Here is a 15164-nt window from a genome sequence, read left to right as displayed (position 1 = left end):
CAGCTCGTCATCAGCGTCGAAGGGGTTAAGGAGCTTTATAAGGGCTGTATATTGTGCTAAACTGTGTGGCACTGCTAAATACCCCTTCTAATTGTAACTTCTAATTAAAACGCAAAGGTACGAAAAGTTTCTTGCAAATGCAATTGACAAAACATGTTTAAGCTTACATTCCTATGCTCTAAAATCACGTTCTTGGTTCCTAGCTGTTTTCAGAGTTCCCTTGCTTATTCGTCCATATAGATTCTGGGTGCCCAATACAGGTGTAAGAGGGCTGGATGCCTTTAAGAATTTCCGGATTACCTCTATTAGGTGAAAAGTTAGTTTTACTCTGTAAATGTATGGGGAACGTGTATGGATCCGGAGCTCTAGGGTCTGAGTTCGCAAGGCTATAGGTGTGTCAGTCTGTCACTAATTTGAAGTTTGCCTTGTTTGTGGCACTTTTTATCAACACAATACGGGCATCATAGGTCTAATTTGTCCTCAAATATTAAGTTGGTGATGACAGGGCAAAAGATGCTGTCAAGGACAGTCAAAATAGCGGCCATTGATGTTTAAGTATCACAGTTGCCACTACAGAAATCTTTACGAAAATGGCATTGTAAAATGTCTGATTTGTTTTCTCTGCTCACTCCATCTCTAGTTTAAGGGTCATTATGACCATATTATTTGTGTTTTTACACGTAAAAAAGCACCTCACACATTTCATTCTCTCCATGTCCCTGTGTTGCAACAAATGTGACTTACAAGGCCACTGGGTGGACATCTGAAGTGGATGTGTCTTCATCTCAAGTTATCACACCTAGGAGCAGAATGAAACCTTCTCACATCCTTGCCTTGTGAAGCTGGCCTATCTGCCAATGCCAGACTGCCTGGAAGTCCAAACAGGGAGGTAAGACTAGTGTACTGCTAATAGAGACAATGGTGTAATGGAACTAGAGGCCCCTGTAAAGTACATGGAGGGACCCAGGGCCGGCGCTAGGCATGGGTAGTGTGGGCAGCTGCCCAGGGCCTCACGCTCAGCTCACCAGCATGGGGCCCTGCACCAATTTAACACACCACCAGCCCTCTTGTACTCAGGCCGATTCAATTGAAAGAAGCGCTCTCTTTGCAACTAGGCCCATGAGAGGGAGGGCAGGGGGCCCTCCCTGGATCTCTTAGGGATGGTGTTCCAGTGCAAGTAGACGCATTTTGCAGGTTAGTCCAGAATTAGGCTTCCTGCCCGGTGACTGCCCATTCAGAGACACTGCGAGGTGCACATTGTCAGCAGTACCACAGGTTTGTTTAACTCTCAGCCCCCAAGCAATTCTCACACCTTCAGCCCCAAATGGGCTGTAAAAAAGGTGCTTGTAGGAGGCTGAGAGGAGGAGTTGCGGCCCAAGAAGAGTCTGCACATAGCAGCTTCCAGAGCCCAAAATGTGTCACTTATGCAAATTAGAGGGGTCTCGCACATTTACTTTCAGCCCAGGGCCCCAAAAATAATAGAACCGGCCCTGGAGGGACCCTCCCCCCAGGACCAAGTCAGGAGCTCTCATTCCAGAGGCGGGCCGCCCATCAGGCTGGAGGGACCCCTGGAGCTTGGGGGCCGCCCTGCACCACGGGCTGCTGTGGGGGCTAATGTTACACCACTAAATAGAGAGCGGAAGATACTGAGAGTCAAGTTCAAGATGTACTGCAGCTTCTGGCCTCTCTACCCAGTATCTAGGAACTCTTCATATCACAACAAGAAACATGTAATGGTCCTATTCCCTTTAGCCACCAACAAGAAGTCAAAAGACAGAACCATGAAAGCATTTGGGTTTCAAGACCCAGACACTGGAACATCCTGGATACACATCTTAAGGCTACATCCAACTATCTTAATGTTAGGACTCGCCTGAAAACAAAAATGTTCAGATTAGGTTTAGAATGAAGAGGAAAAAGGAAACAACTAACAAGGACACAAAACATGGCACTCCCCCCTCTCTCTCACAATCTCTCTCTCTTCCCCTCTTTATCTCTCTCTTTCTCTCTCTCTCTCTCTCGCTCTCTCTCTCTCTCTCTCTCTCTCTCTCTCGCTATATATATATATATATATATATATCACCACAAAACACCCCCCCGGTTGGAAAGGAAAGAGGCCACTCGGGGAAGCCTTCAGAGAGCCGTTTATTCAGACCGCACAGCATGATGCATTTCGGCAATTTAGCCTTCCTCAGATGCCGCTACAAACTGGTCAAACCTCCACCCACGCCTTTTGAAGTGTCCTGCCTTGTCATCATTGGACGGTGAGTTCCCTCCCCAGATCACATGTTCGTTCACTCCAAGCAGTCCAAAATGAACTACACTTCCCAGAAAACACCGCTTCCCTGCGGGTGAAACGTGGAGATGGAGTCACTATTAACAGGGAAAAGACGTGGTAATGAGTATGGAGTGTCCCGGTAAAATGATGTCCTCAGGCTCTCTTGGGTCCCCTTATCGCTCCAGCCTCTAGTGTGAGTCCCAGCCGGGCTGTAAGTCGCCAATACAGTGATTGCGACATCTCGTGCAGTCACGAGCTGCACCTGGCAGCAGTCCGAGCTGAAACAGAATTCGGGGCGGGCAGGAGTTGTTCCGATACCTCAGGGGAGAAAAAAAAGCTGCAAAGCTGGTGCCAGCATCTCTCCTGCCGCTTGGTAGAGCGGGGTCTCTTGTACACCTCTGGCTCGTGCACCAATTGAGTCACCACAAAACACCCCTCCGGTTGGAAAGGAAAGAGGCCACTCGGGGAAACCTTCAGAGAGCCGTTTATTCAGACCGCACAGCATGATGCATTTCGGCAATTTAGCCTTCCTCAGATGCTGCTACAAACTGGTCAAACCTCCACCCACGCCTTTTGAAGTGTCCTGCCTTGTCATCATTGGACGGTGAGTTCCCTCCCCAGATCACATGTTCGTTCACTCCGAGCAGTCCAAAATGAACTACACTTCCCAGAAAGCACCCCTTCCCTGCGGGTGAAACGTGGAGATGGAGTCACTATTAACAGGGAAAAGACGTGGTAATGAGTATGGAGTGTCCCGGTAAAATGATGTCCTCAGGCTCTCTTGGGTCCCCTTATCGCTCCAGCCTCCAGTGTGAGGCCCAGGCGGGCTGTAAGTCGCCAATACAGTGATTGCGACATCTCGTGCAGTCACGAGCTGCACCTGGCAGCAGTCCGAGCTTAAACAGAACTCGGGGCGGGCAGGAGTTGTTCCGATACCTCGGGGGAAAAAAAAAAGCTGCAAAGCTGGTGCCAGCATCTCTCCTGCCGCTTGGTAGAGCGGGCCTCTTGTACACCTCTGGCTGGTGCACCAATTGAATCACCACAAAACACCCCTCCGGTTGGAAAGGAAAGAGGCCACTCGGGGAAACCTTCAGAGAGCCGTTTATTCAGACCGCACAGCATGATGCTATATATATATATATATATATATATATATATATATATATATATATATATATATATATATATACGTATATGTATATATATATTAATACATATATTAATACATATATATATATATATATACATATATATATATTTATTTATTTATTTAACAGTTTTATATAGCGTGAACTTGACCCGAATCGGGTATCAGAGCACTTTACATAGCACCTGTTGCATTACATATATACACACATGTTAGTGCACATATAAAGGTTAAGTCACATTTATGTTCATAGACATGGCATAAATATATTTATGGTATGTCAGTAAAAATAAATGTGACCCAATAACACGTTATTTAAAGTAAGTGTACTAATAAACACACATTCACACATTTCTCACTTCAGTGCAAAGTCAAATTACACGTTATTACCACAGTAGAGCGAAACTGCATCCGGATAACTCCGGCGCATTAAAATACTTCACTCATGAAATAGTCACAAGGCATCTTCCGTATTATCATAACTTACTTCACAAATGTAAACTCTAGCATCCTGGTTTTGGTTAAAGATTTCTAAAAAATACAAAAACATGACACATTGCGATGGCCTAACCATATATGCATATGCCCATCATCTGTCAGTCCTGGCATCAGGCTGGAGTTTTAAATCCCTATGACCATCCTTTTTTGGTCTGGGAAAGAAACAGTTTTAGCCTTCTCGCCATGCTTATGTATTCATCATTAAAATATATGCATATATACAAAGTTAAAATACCTTTGTTTGGGTCAGCCTTACGTGTTCATTACACATCTTGTTTCCATCCACCACTACATACAGCACTCTAATTAATGACAGTCTTTTATAATCACATCTGCACATTCTCTTATCAGTGCCAGGGCTGGTAGATGACCACTTTACTTTACCAATGGTATTTTCTTTTCATTAGTTAACTCCTCTTTTATTTTTTGTAGGCATTCTTGTGTGTACAAATGATGTCTTCGGGAAACATTCTTTACAACGCAACTTTTACCACGTAGTGCCTTTACGACGCAACTTTTACAATGCAAACCATTACAACGCATTGCGCTCGGGGGCGCTCTAGGATAGGGAATAGGTTTAATTTACTATCCAACACCTTCCCTACTATCCACGGGGACTGGAGTTGGAATAGTAAATTAAACAATTCACTATCCAGCGCCCCAAAGCACTATGCGTTGTAAAGGCGTGCGTGGTCAAAGCATGCGTTGGAATGTCATACATCCGATGTCTTCATGTTCCAGCAATTAAATCTTATTTTCTTATAACAGTCAAATATGATTCTCTTTGTGCCAAAGAGAATCATATTTGCCTGTAATGTGTATTTAATATATGTAAAAGTTTTATTGCAAGCATGCATCTATACTAACATTTAGATTGTGACTTTTGTACCCTTGTTCCACATGCTTGCAGTATAAAATGAAGAAAATTAGCTATGGAACCAGCTTGCTAAGGTCAGACCTATAGGCTTTGTCAGTGTTTGCTCTTCCACCCCCCCCCCAAAAAATACTTAAATACAGTCACCCAGTGATAAATGAGAGCAGTTTGAATCATGAATCAGTAGCGGCTGCTACCAGAAGGGAGTGGTGATGTGGGGAATGAAAAAGATTTTTAAAAAACACACTTACCTGGAAGCGCGCCGGCTGCTGCCTCTACCCGAACCTCTTCAACTTCTTCGAGTCTGGCAGCAGGAAGCACCTGGGTTCCCAGACTTCCCAGAGCAAATCACAACGGTGCAATGCAGCATTGTGATTGGTCTCAGCGCTGTGGTTCAATGCTCAGACAGGGGCTGGGGGACTGGGCTTGTTCTCCACCCAGGTGGAGAACATGCATAGCGCACATGACGCTTTGGCCGGAACTCTTGGGCCAGCCAGCTAAAGTGCACTCTCCAGTCCTCCCACTGCAGTGCTCTGGCGTCACCGAGCCTAGCTTTGCCCCCACTGCAGTAGGAAAAATAAAAATTATAATAACGCTGCGTTATAATCATTTTATTTTTCCCCTTTTGACTGCTCAGAGAGCAGTGGGGCGACACTCCCCTGCCTTAGTGTAGGACCCGCCACTGTCATGAATATGTATAATGTTCAAACAAGTGATAATTTGATAAATCAATTTGTATGCACACTATTACTGCAAAATGGTATTGGTTTCTTAAATTATGTTTGCATAAATAGAATGAGTTATCTGGCAACTGTGCAACATTATGGAGAAAGGAGAGAGGGAGAGAGAGAGAGAGAGAGAGAGAGAGAGAGAGAGAGAGAGAGAGAGAGAGAGAAGAGAGAGAGAGAGAGAGAGAGAGAGAGAGAGAGAGAGAGAGGAAGAGAGAGTGAGAGAGAGAGAGAGAGAGAGAGAGAGAGAGTATATGTGTGCATGTGTGTGTACAAGTTTCCATAGCAAATTGATTTTTTGGTTTGAAAATAACTTTGTGGTGCTGTTGGTGAATCCTCAAGAAACTTGCAAAAAGAGTCTCATCCACCTCAGCTCCTTCCTGGAAAGTTTTAGAATGATTCGCCAAGCGGGGTTGAGAAAAAGGGGCGGATTCTAAAAGTTTTTTCCCCGACACAATTTTCTATAGGATTCAACTCAGAAAAACACGGCAGAAGGGAATTTCATAAAATTTGGCTCAAAGGGAGATGTTTACCTAGAAAATGTACTTTTTATAATTTGGTGTAAATCTGTTCACTCGTTTTTGAGAAATCAAGGAAGACCTGGCCTGGCAGTTCAGACTGGACTGTTCCCAAGAGGCACAGGGTCAAGCCTGATTTGCATATGGCTGGGTCTAAACTGGAATTGTGTGGCATGCACAAAAACAATGGAATGTACCCAGATCTGCGACTGGGGGTGAATGTTTGATTAATTCAGCATTCCGTCCATCATCTGCTCTTTTTGCATAGTTCACTATTAGTGGGAAGAGTGTGCCCAGATGTGGGTCCTGTGCTCGCTACGCCTCCAGATTCAAGTAAACCTGGCTTATAAGGGGTGTTACCCCGAAATCAGTTACAAGATGCTTGTTTTGGGTCCAGAGAAGACCTGGCCTGGCAGTTCGGGCTGGACCGTTCCCATGGGGAACAGGGTCAAGACTGATTTGCATACGACTGGATCTAAACTGGATTGGCGTGCAAAGAAACAATAGATTTAACGCAGATCTGTTACTGGGGGTGAATGTTTGATTTATTCAGCATTCTGTCCATCATCTGTTCTTTTTGTGTTTAGGTAAATGATACATGAAAAGACTCCAAGGTTAAAAAAAAAGTATACAAAACACATTTTTGCAAACCAACAGTTCCACAACTTAGTTAGCATGGGCAGTAATGAGCCACATTTCCAGAAACGGTGCATCCCTCCCCCAAGATGGCTAGGTTGCATTGATTTCGAGGCTTCACAACAATGGTTTAATTAAGACAGAAAGTGCAAGTGCATAGAGATCATTCTCCTGGTATTGAAATGCAGAGTACAAATAGCTGCATACAGAACAAAATCAATTTGGGGAGCAAATTGCAATTCAAATTTCAAGTTAAAAGGCAATTTCCTCCATCCTAAGCTATTGCCGTAGCATGAAGCATTTCTAGTACAGAACTTGTAGCTCCCCAAAATGCGACTCCCTTCTAGTGTACAAAAGGCAATAAAGTACAATAGCAGAAGTAGCAGAAGTACAGCTCATCTTGTCTGCTTAACAAATCACATTATTTCAATAAATGCCAAACAATATCCAAAAAGCACAATTTAGGAGGCTGTGTCCAGGAACAGTCTTCAATTTAACCAAAAAGAAGGCTTAAAATAAAACCACACAAGCAAGTCACTTAGTATAAAACATTAGAGCAACTGGTCAGTCGCTAAGATGCACTTACAATGCCAGATCCAAGCTGGCATAAGGAATCTGGCAATCAAGTATACCACCAATCTGCTCGTGTCTGAGCTAAGAAGGATCCTCAAAGCCTCCTTGTGCCGAGTAACGCCCAACCTCCGACATAGAGGTGCTATCTACTATGTGGAAAGTTGTTCCACAAATGAGGTCCCAGATAAGCTAAAGCTCTGCCTCCTGCCCTTGCGTTCTTAACTCATAGTACAACAATAATGGTTTCCGCACTCTACATGGCATGCTGATAGCCACAGTCTGAATCCTCCTCTATCCATTCAAAGACTTTTCTGTAAGGTCAAAATACAGTATATAGCAAGAAATAATTTTGAAATATATTTTGGCTGACACTACTTGCTTGTGTAAGTGTTTGGGTGAAAGTGGCATACTTTTTCTGATCCCTTAAGTAAATAAAAACATAATGATGACACATCAGCATTCTCTTGGTTCATTAACAGACACCAAGGCCCTAATTACAATGTCGGTTAGAGTGAAGTCTGACTGACTTCGCTGCGGATTGGGAACCGACCAACCTCAGGTTGGCAGTTCCAACTCTGTAATTAGGATGTGACCACACAAGGAGCAGTCGCAAACCTCCATTTTTCAATGGGCGCATGAGTCGCAAGCCGAAGCCGCCCGCAGCACAAACTCCCATTGAAAAAATGGAAGTTGTAAAACATCCCTTGAACCGTGTGGCAGGCACCTCGCGGTGCCTGTCACACTGTGCAGGCCCACATGCGGTGGGCCAGGGGGAAGGCTGACAATGAAAGGCTGTCAGAAACCGACATCATAATCCCCAATGGCAGAAACACTGTCCTCAAGGAATTATGAGGACTTTCTGACCGACTGGCGGACTCCATAAGCCCACCGGATTATGTCGGTCAGACCCTCGAACTGCTGCCTCCGACCACATGCATCATAATGCGTTGGTGGAACCGCAGCAGTAGATGCGGTTCATACCACAAGCGACAAGTCACCGGTTGAGCTCCGAACAGCATCGCAATCAGGCCCTAACTGTCTTTATCTCGGTCACAGTAGTAGGGGTGAACTAAAGGGTGATAAGTCAACTGGTAGCATTATTTCTCACCAGCAGCAGTTCAATTTTGCTTGTGTTGAGTTGAAGAAAATTGAAGGCCACCCAAGATTGTGCTATACAGTAAGGCATATTCTTAAATTACCGGAAGGTGAGGGTGTATTTAGATCCAGCCTCAACATTGTTGTGTGTTATCAGTCTAGAACACTACTGTGCAACTATTACATCTGATAAGCAATAGGATCAGTCAAATATACATATCAAATAGAGTGGGGTACAAAGAGGACCCCCAGGGCACTGTATACTTGGCTTCCTGAGCCACAGCGTGTTAAAGGGTTAGCACAACTGGATAATGCTGATTTTAGGGGAAGAAATGAACCTATATGCATAAATTCCTTAGACACTCAATCTGATATTATAATCCACAGTGTTTATTTCTAACTTTAAAAATTAGTGTGTATAGTTTTTCATTAAAATACATCTAAAGTGCTCTTCCTTGATCTTCCTGTTTGATTCAATTGGTCAAATTGATTGCCTGGAATGCACTGCACAACTTCCCAGCCTCTGTTAACAAACTATTTTACATGGATAAATCATAATGAAATACATTAACATATATGTGAAAACACATATATTGATTACAATTATTACAACAAAAATTCCATTAAAAAATTAAAGTTGAAAGGGAGTTACGGCTGACTAATATGTTTTGTAGTTGCATCACCACAAGAAGTTATGAAAATCAAAAGGTAGGGTCACTGATTCAGCTCATGAATCAACCACACTTTACGTGCCTTAATTCCTACCCCATGATACATTATTTCTAATATCACAGACCTAACCTAAAGCCTTTTCACCAGTCTTCTGTATGTAAGGCAATGTACTTTGCTGAAATCATCTTAAATCTTCAGTTTATTGAGTAATAAATATCTTACAGTGTTTACTGGGGCCGTGTACAAAGAGCCAAGTTGTGATTATCTAATTTGGAAATATGTTGGGCTTAATGACGTTTTAAGGAAGCTTTGGGCATATGATATGATCATGTATCAAAATAGAAGCTTTTAGAGTGATGTGCTGAATAGGATTGATTTAGTTATCGGGTGTAACTTACATAGATTGCCCATGATGAAATTGTTCCATTAATTACACCTGCTTTTGATTGTGGTCAACAACATTGACTGTTTTATGGTTATATGGCATCCAAGAAGGTCATCCATAAACAATGGATACCAAAAACAAGTCCCTCAGTGGCAGAATGGGTTGAGGTTATTTTGTTTCTATCTAAATATGAAAACATTATCTGCCACATGCATTAAACTAAGCAATTGAGATTCCTTAATAGCGATTATTAAGGAATCGCTATTAAGGAATCACAATTGCTTATCCATGTAGGTTTCGCTAATAAAGTAGTGATTTCCACACATTTCCTCACAGTGAATCGCAAAATGCGATTCGCTATTAGGGAATGCTTTCCCATTATGAACGGCAAACCAAATAGGTAATTGCAAATTGCGAATGCAATGTCAAGGGTGTCAGGGGGTCAAAAGGCCACCCTGATGCAGCTCAAAATTGGCATGTTCCATGGCAATTTCCTCCCACGAGGGAGGATCCTCTAATTGACCCTGATCCTCCGGGCTTAGGCATGATAAAAAATTGATACTTGTATAGCGCACTACTCACCCGCAAGGGTCTCAAGGCGCTTGTACGAATACCGCTGTGGAACCCTGAGGTGTCCACTCCTGGGCACCCCCAAGGTGGAGGCCAGGCATCCTTGATAACGAAACCAAACCGAAAAAGTTGTCAATCTCTTCCTGCCTGGCCTCCTGTGAGCTAGCATCCTCATCGATATACAGGCCTTGATATAATTTGAACTCAAATGGAATGTATACCGTTATTTGTAAGATGTTTCCTAGTTCTTAAGGCCAACTGGTGGTCAATTTGCTCGCTACATTCATAGACCTTTTCGTGTGCAGCGGCCCATTTTGTGGCAGCTTTCTCGGCCAAGATTGTACCAATTTCTGCTCTAATGGCTGCTGTTTCAAATTGTGCTGATTCAATTTCTTCCAACAACTGGACTGCACCAATACGTTTTTCCTCTGCCTTTGCTATTTTTTCTGGAGTTCTAAGATATGTGATTTCTCCTGTTTGTTCTTCCTAAAAGAGAACTGTAGTGTCTCCCCTCGAATACACGCTTTCAGAGCATCCCAAACAACCATAACTGGGGCAGAACCAACATTCCTTTCAAGGAAGTCCTGAATCCAGCTTTTCATATGCGTTTGGTAGCCTATATCGAACAGTAACGCTCTCTCAAACATCCAAGGTGAAACTTCCTTGGAGAAACCCAAGCCCCTAATATTTAAAATTAAGGGGTTGTGGTCCGACAAGAACCGTGGAGCAAATGTGGCCCATTCCAGAAAAAAAGGAAGGAGAAGAGTAGAGGGAATCTAGTCCCTATCACTTTTTGATAATAGCAATTGCTAGTTCTGCCCTTTTCTAGCGTTAATTTTACAGAGGTATTCTTGGGCCTTGATTTCTGACATAAAGATACATGAAGAACCATTCACAATAATTTTCAATTTAGAAGGGTTTATAAGGAATACTTGTGCGCCCAGCTGCTGAAAGGGGGAAAATAGCTAGCGAAGGCACCACCTTCATTCCACCGTAGCATGGCAGAAATCAGGCTTTGCGAAAAAAGACAGCCCCTCAAAGCCCTTTTGAAAATTCGGTTGAGCATGCTCGTAGACGATCTGTTTAAGTAGAAAGTTTCCGAAGAACATCAAAAAGGCTCTGGGTTTCTCTCCACCATTAGCATGCTGTTGCTTTAGGGTGAAGGGGAAGCGGTGGGCCTCTTAAATTTCATGCTCCCAAATCCACTCCGCATGATTTGGAAAATCCCCCTTCAGAAGTTTCAAGATGTACCGACGGGGATCTTCACCCTCACTCCTTCGGGAATCCCTAATAGGTGGAGGTTGTTTTGACGCTGTCTAGTCTCCTGGTCTTCAATTTTACACATGACATCTGTCATGCAAGCGCCTTGGGAGGAGTATAGATCTTTCAAAGTGGTAACTTCAGCTTCCAAACTTTCTGTGTGGCCTTCCATCATAGTGACCCTCTTGCCATTTTTTGGCTGCCCTTTAGCTTGTCTACTGTCTGTTCACACTTCCTCCTGAAACTTTGTAATCGACAATAGGATAGCCGCCAGAGAAGGTTCTTCAGATTGATATGATGTAGCTCTCATACTTTCAGAATCTGGGATCTTACCGGATTCTTCGCCATAAGGGAACGTAAGTTGTGAGCCAGAGTAATCTCATTTTAGCTGACTGTGATTCTCTGAGTGTCTCGCCCTTCGCTTGCTGGATGTGGTTTTCTGACGCTGGACCGTGCCGGTTTCTTTAGAACATTGGCTGCAATTAGTGTCACATTGGTCCCCATTGCTTGAGGTGAGTGAACTCCCTTAAGCTGTGAAGTCCGAGCCATCCTACACTGAGAAAAATGTTTCACCTGCCAGTTCAGCGGATGGAACTCCCTGGGATACCTGTGCGCCAGTAATTCTCTGAATCACAGAACTGATGGGAGTAAAGCCACAAGTATTTTGTTCATTCTCATCGGGGAAAGACCCATCCTGGGCAATAGACTCCTCAACGGAAATAACCAGAGAAAGAGCTACAGATTCAAGACCCTCCATGGAGCTAATGATGCCAGCGGTTGAGATCCCTTGTCTGCAGGACTCCGCTGATTGTGCTAGCTCGAGACTTTCTGAACGATGAAGGTCCAATTGCTCCTGCAAATTAAGTAGCCCCATGTTATCCATTGTCAATTCTACAGATTCAGCACCTCCATCAGGGCTTGTCATTATTTTTCCTTTGGGGCCCAAACAGCTCGTGACAGGAAACAATTTGGCAACAGAGGGTTGGGAGCCCACGCCATCTTTGAGCACTCCCCCCCAGCAGATCTCCCTGTGGCTTTTTTGCTACTCCCAGCTTCCCGTTTACCTCTCCGCGCAGAGTTCACATCAGAGGTCAACATCCCCTTGTTGGTGGGTCCAGTGTTGCCTGGGGCAGCCCTTGTCTCGCTCCCCCTTGCGCCACGGGCCGCCATACTCTGCCCTAAGCAGCGAATCATAAACTTGAGATCTTGATCAAGCCTAGATTATACAGACTCAAACCCCAATTTATAGACAGGGGATCATCAATGGCAAGTTGAAAATCTCAAGATTTTGACATTTGTCTCAATCTTATTTCATATTTGTTACAAAATTCAGTGCTGTTGAAAATATCATGTACACAAACTTAACAATACAAAGTTTACTCTCAGAGTGGTTACATTGTATTATGTTTCTTAGATTCATTTTTAAAGTTATTTATAGAGTCAGCAGATTTATACAAGACATTTGATAAAAATGAAATTGAAAATGAATAAAAATAACTGAAAAATATGAATACTAAGTTCATTGCAATATCCAGAACAATGTACAGTTATATAAGGAGTTAAATAAAAAAAATATAGAAATATGTCATAGAAATGCAGTTAAAAATGGTGAAGCTACCTATGTCATGTTTAAACTAAAATTTACTATATTGTTGTGCTTTCTTTCCCTAGGAATGACCTGCCAGGCCCGGAGTTCATACCTTACCGATGAGGTGCTTTGGGGACATCGCTTTATGTCCGTTCTCAGTCTTGAGGATGGCTTTTATGAGGTTGACTACAACACCTTTCACCAGACATTTGAGGTGCCTACACCCACTTGTAGTGCTAGAGATCTAGCAGAGGCGGCCGCCCGCATGGATGCTCATCTGTACTGGTCCATTCCTAGTCACTTGGATGAGACAGTGGCAGAAGCAACAGTAAAAGAAGAAGTGGACAAAGAGCGAAATGGAAGTCTAACAAATCCAGAAAATGAGTCAAAGTTATAACTCATTGGTCAGCACATGAAGAAAAGGAATAAAAGTCCATATATGAAAGCAGGATATACATACAGGACTCGACAGGATAAGGCCTATCAGAAAGGACTCCTTCAATGAATACCTAATGTCATAGAAACTGAGTTACCTTGACTGAGAGTAGAGAATTGAGTGCTAACAGGAATGAATGAGTGGAGACAAGTATTATAATTTATAATTCAGTGCCACTGTAGATGCATTAAATTACACATGCTTAGTGAGGCTAAAAACAGTTGTTACAACAAATTTACTTTCTTGAATGGTCTGGTCTTCAGTTGGGTCTATCTGCTTCAGTGGGGCAGGAAGGAACACTTCTGGCTCTGTCAACCATTACCAGGTGGTATTTTTCCATGCTGTTCAATAATGTGTTAGGCATTTAACAAGATTGTGCTAGCAAGCCACAGTCACCTCTCTTAAGCATGTCCACTGATGGGCAAATGGATAAGGAACTGCAGTTTGCATGGATCTTTTCTTAGTTGTTTTTTTCATAATATAATGCGTACTCTGCTGTCATGGATTCTGCATAGGGTTGCACCAAGTAGCTTACATGGATGAATGTTGTACGAATGGTCATAAAAGAGAATTAATGGTCACAGTAACTTTGAAGACTTAAGTTATGTTGGATTTCACAGGTAGGGGTTTGGAAGGAGACAAGAAACAGCTCCCATTACATGGTTCAACTGAATGAATTTTATCTTTTGCATCATGTTATCTCTGTACTTTTCAATTTTTGGTTCATTTATCAATGCTGATTCACAAGACATGCAAAAATGTATATTAATGTACACATCCAGATGAACCCAAATTTAAAAAAAAACATAAGACAAGCAAACAAAAATCTATAGAGGTCAAGAATTAAAAAGTTCAATTTTGTAAAGACCACTGCTATCTGACTACTTCAAGTGATGAAATTGCATTAATTCTGCCCCTTTTTGGAAAATACATTCTGCATTCACCTCCTCATTGCCTGTGGCAGAAAGATTTCTAAAACGTAACACAATCCCATATCAGTCATTGTGATAATACTTTGTGTATTTAAAGAACAAAGGTAGACCTGATCATGGTTTGATATCCTTTGAACGGTCAGATGACATTGTGACCATGATCAGTATGTACATTGGTGTTATCACGGATGTTATGGGTGTTGCACATGACATTGTGTTTGCAGGTGTGAGGGACACTCAGAAAAATTATATTGAGAGTGGATATCGAATACACAAGGTTGTAGATCCACCAATATGCTCAGGCACCAGAAAGATGTATAATAAGCTTTAAAGAAAAAACTGTTGAAACACATTAGAAAGCATAACTGTTTCAAGGTATCAAGGTTTTTTCAATGTCAAATATTGAGCATTCCAAACAATATTCTTCCCAACAATTTTCTCTCATATGACAGAGCATCCATTGCACAGAGAGGTATCACCATTATTGGGAAAAAGAAGACATTAATCTTAGCCATTAAAAACAATCTTGCTCACCTTTTTTTAAATTAAAGATGTGGGTTGTCTTGCACTAAATCTGTCACTAGTGTATCAGTGAATAATCAGAGGACCATATTTTTTTTTAAAAAAGCTATCTTATGTGCACTTTTAATCAGATATCATAAACGCCTGGGCCCTAGACACATAAATCCCACCCACGTTGTGCCATTTTGCACTGGTGCCAGGTATTTTTGCACTATCCCACAAAAAAATATGGTACCCACTTCATCAATTTAGCCACTATATCATAAGGTAGGTTAGGTAGGTAGAAAGTAACAGTAGTCATTTCCTACATGATGTAGGGGTAGGCCATGTGATATTATTGTAGGTTGACATTGCTGATGCCAATATACAGTCAAGGGTGCAAAGTGAGCTGCCAGTGGTACAATATTCTTAAACTCTCCTTTGTTTGTATTTTTATCAAAAACATGATTGGG

The 15164-nt window shown here is 42.5% G+C and overlaps 1 protein-coding gene across 1 annotated transcript in view; it reads left to right on the top strand.

Moving 5' to 3' along the window:
• The window catches only part of KCNJ9 (potassium inwardly rectifying channel subfamily J member 9), a 179472-nt gene extending 164665 nt beyond the window's left edge, over nucleotides 1-14807 (top strand). The window contains exon 3 of the mRNA XM_078669463.1: nucleotides 12906-14807. Coding sequence (XP_078525589.1) covers nucleotides 12906-13219 — 314 coding nt within the window. The 3' untranslated portion in view covers nucleotides 13220-14807. The remainder of the gene's footprint in view (nucleotides 1-12905) is intronic.
• Nucleotides 14808-15164: the final 357 nt, after the last annotated feature.

Source organism: Lissotriton helveticus, chromosome 12, assembly GCF_964261635.1.
Source record: "Lissotriton helveticus chromosome 12, aLisHel1.1, whole genome shotgun sequence".
Classification (NCBI taxonomy): Eukaryota; Metazoa; Chordata; class Amphibia; order Caudata; family Salamandridae; genus Lissotriton; species Lissotriton helveticus.
This window is presented reverse-complemented; position numbering and strand designations above follow the sequence as displayed.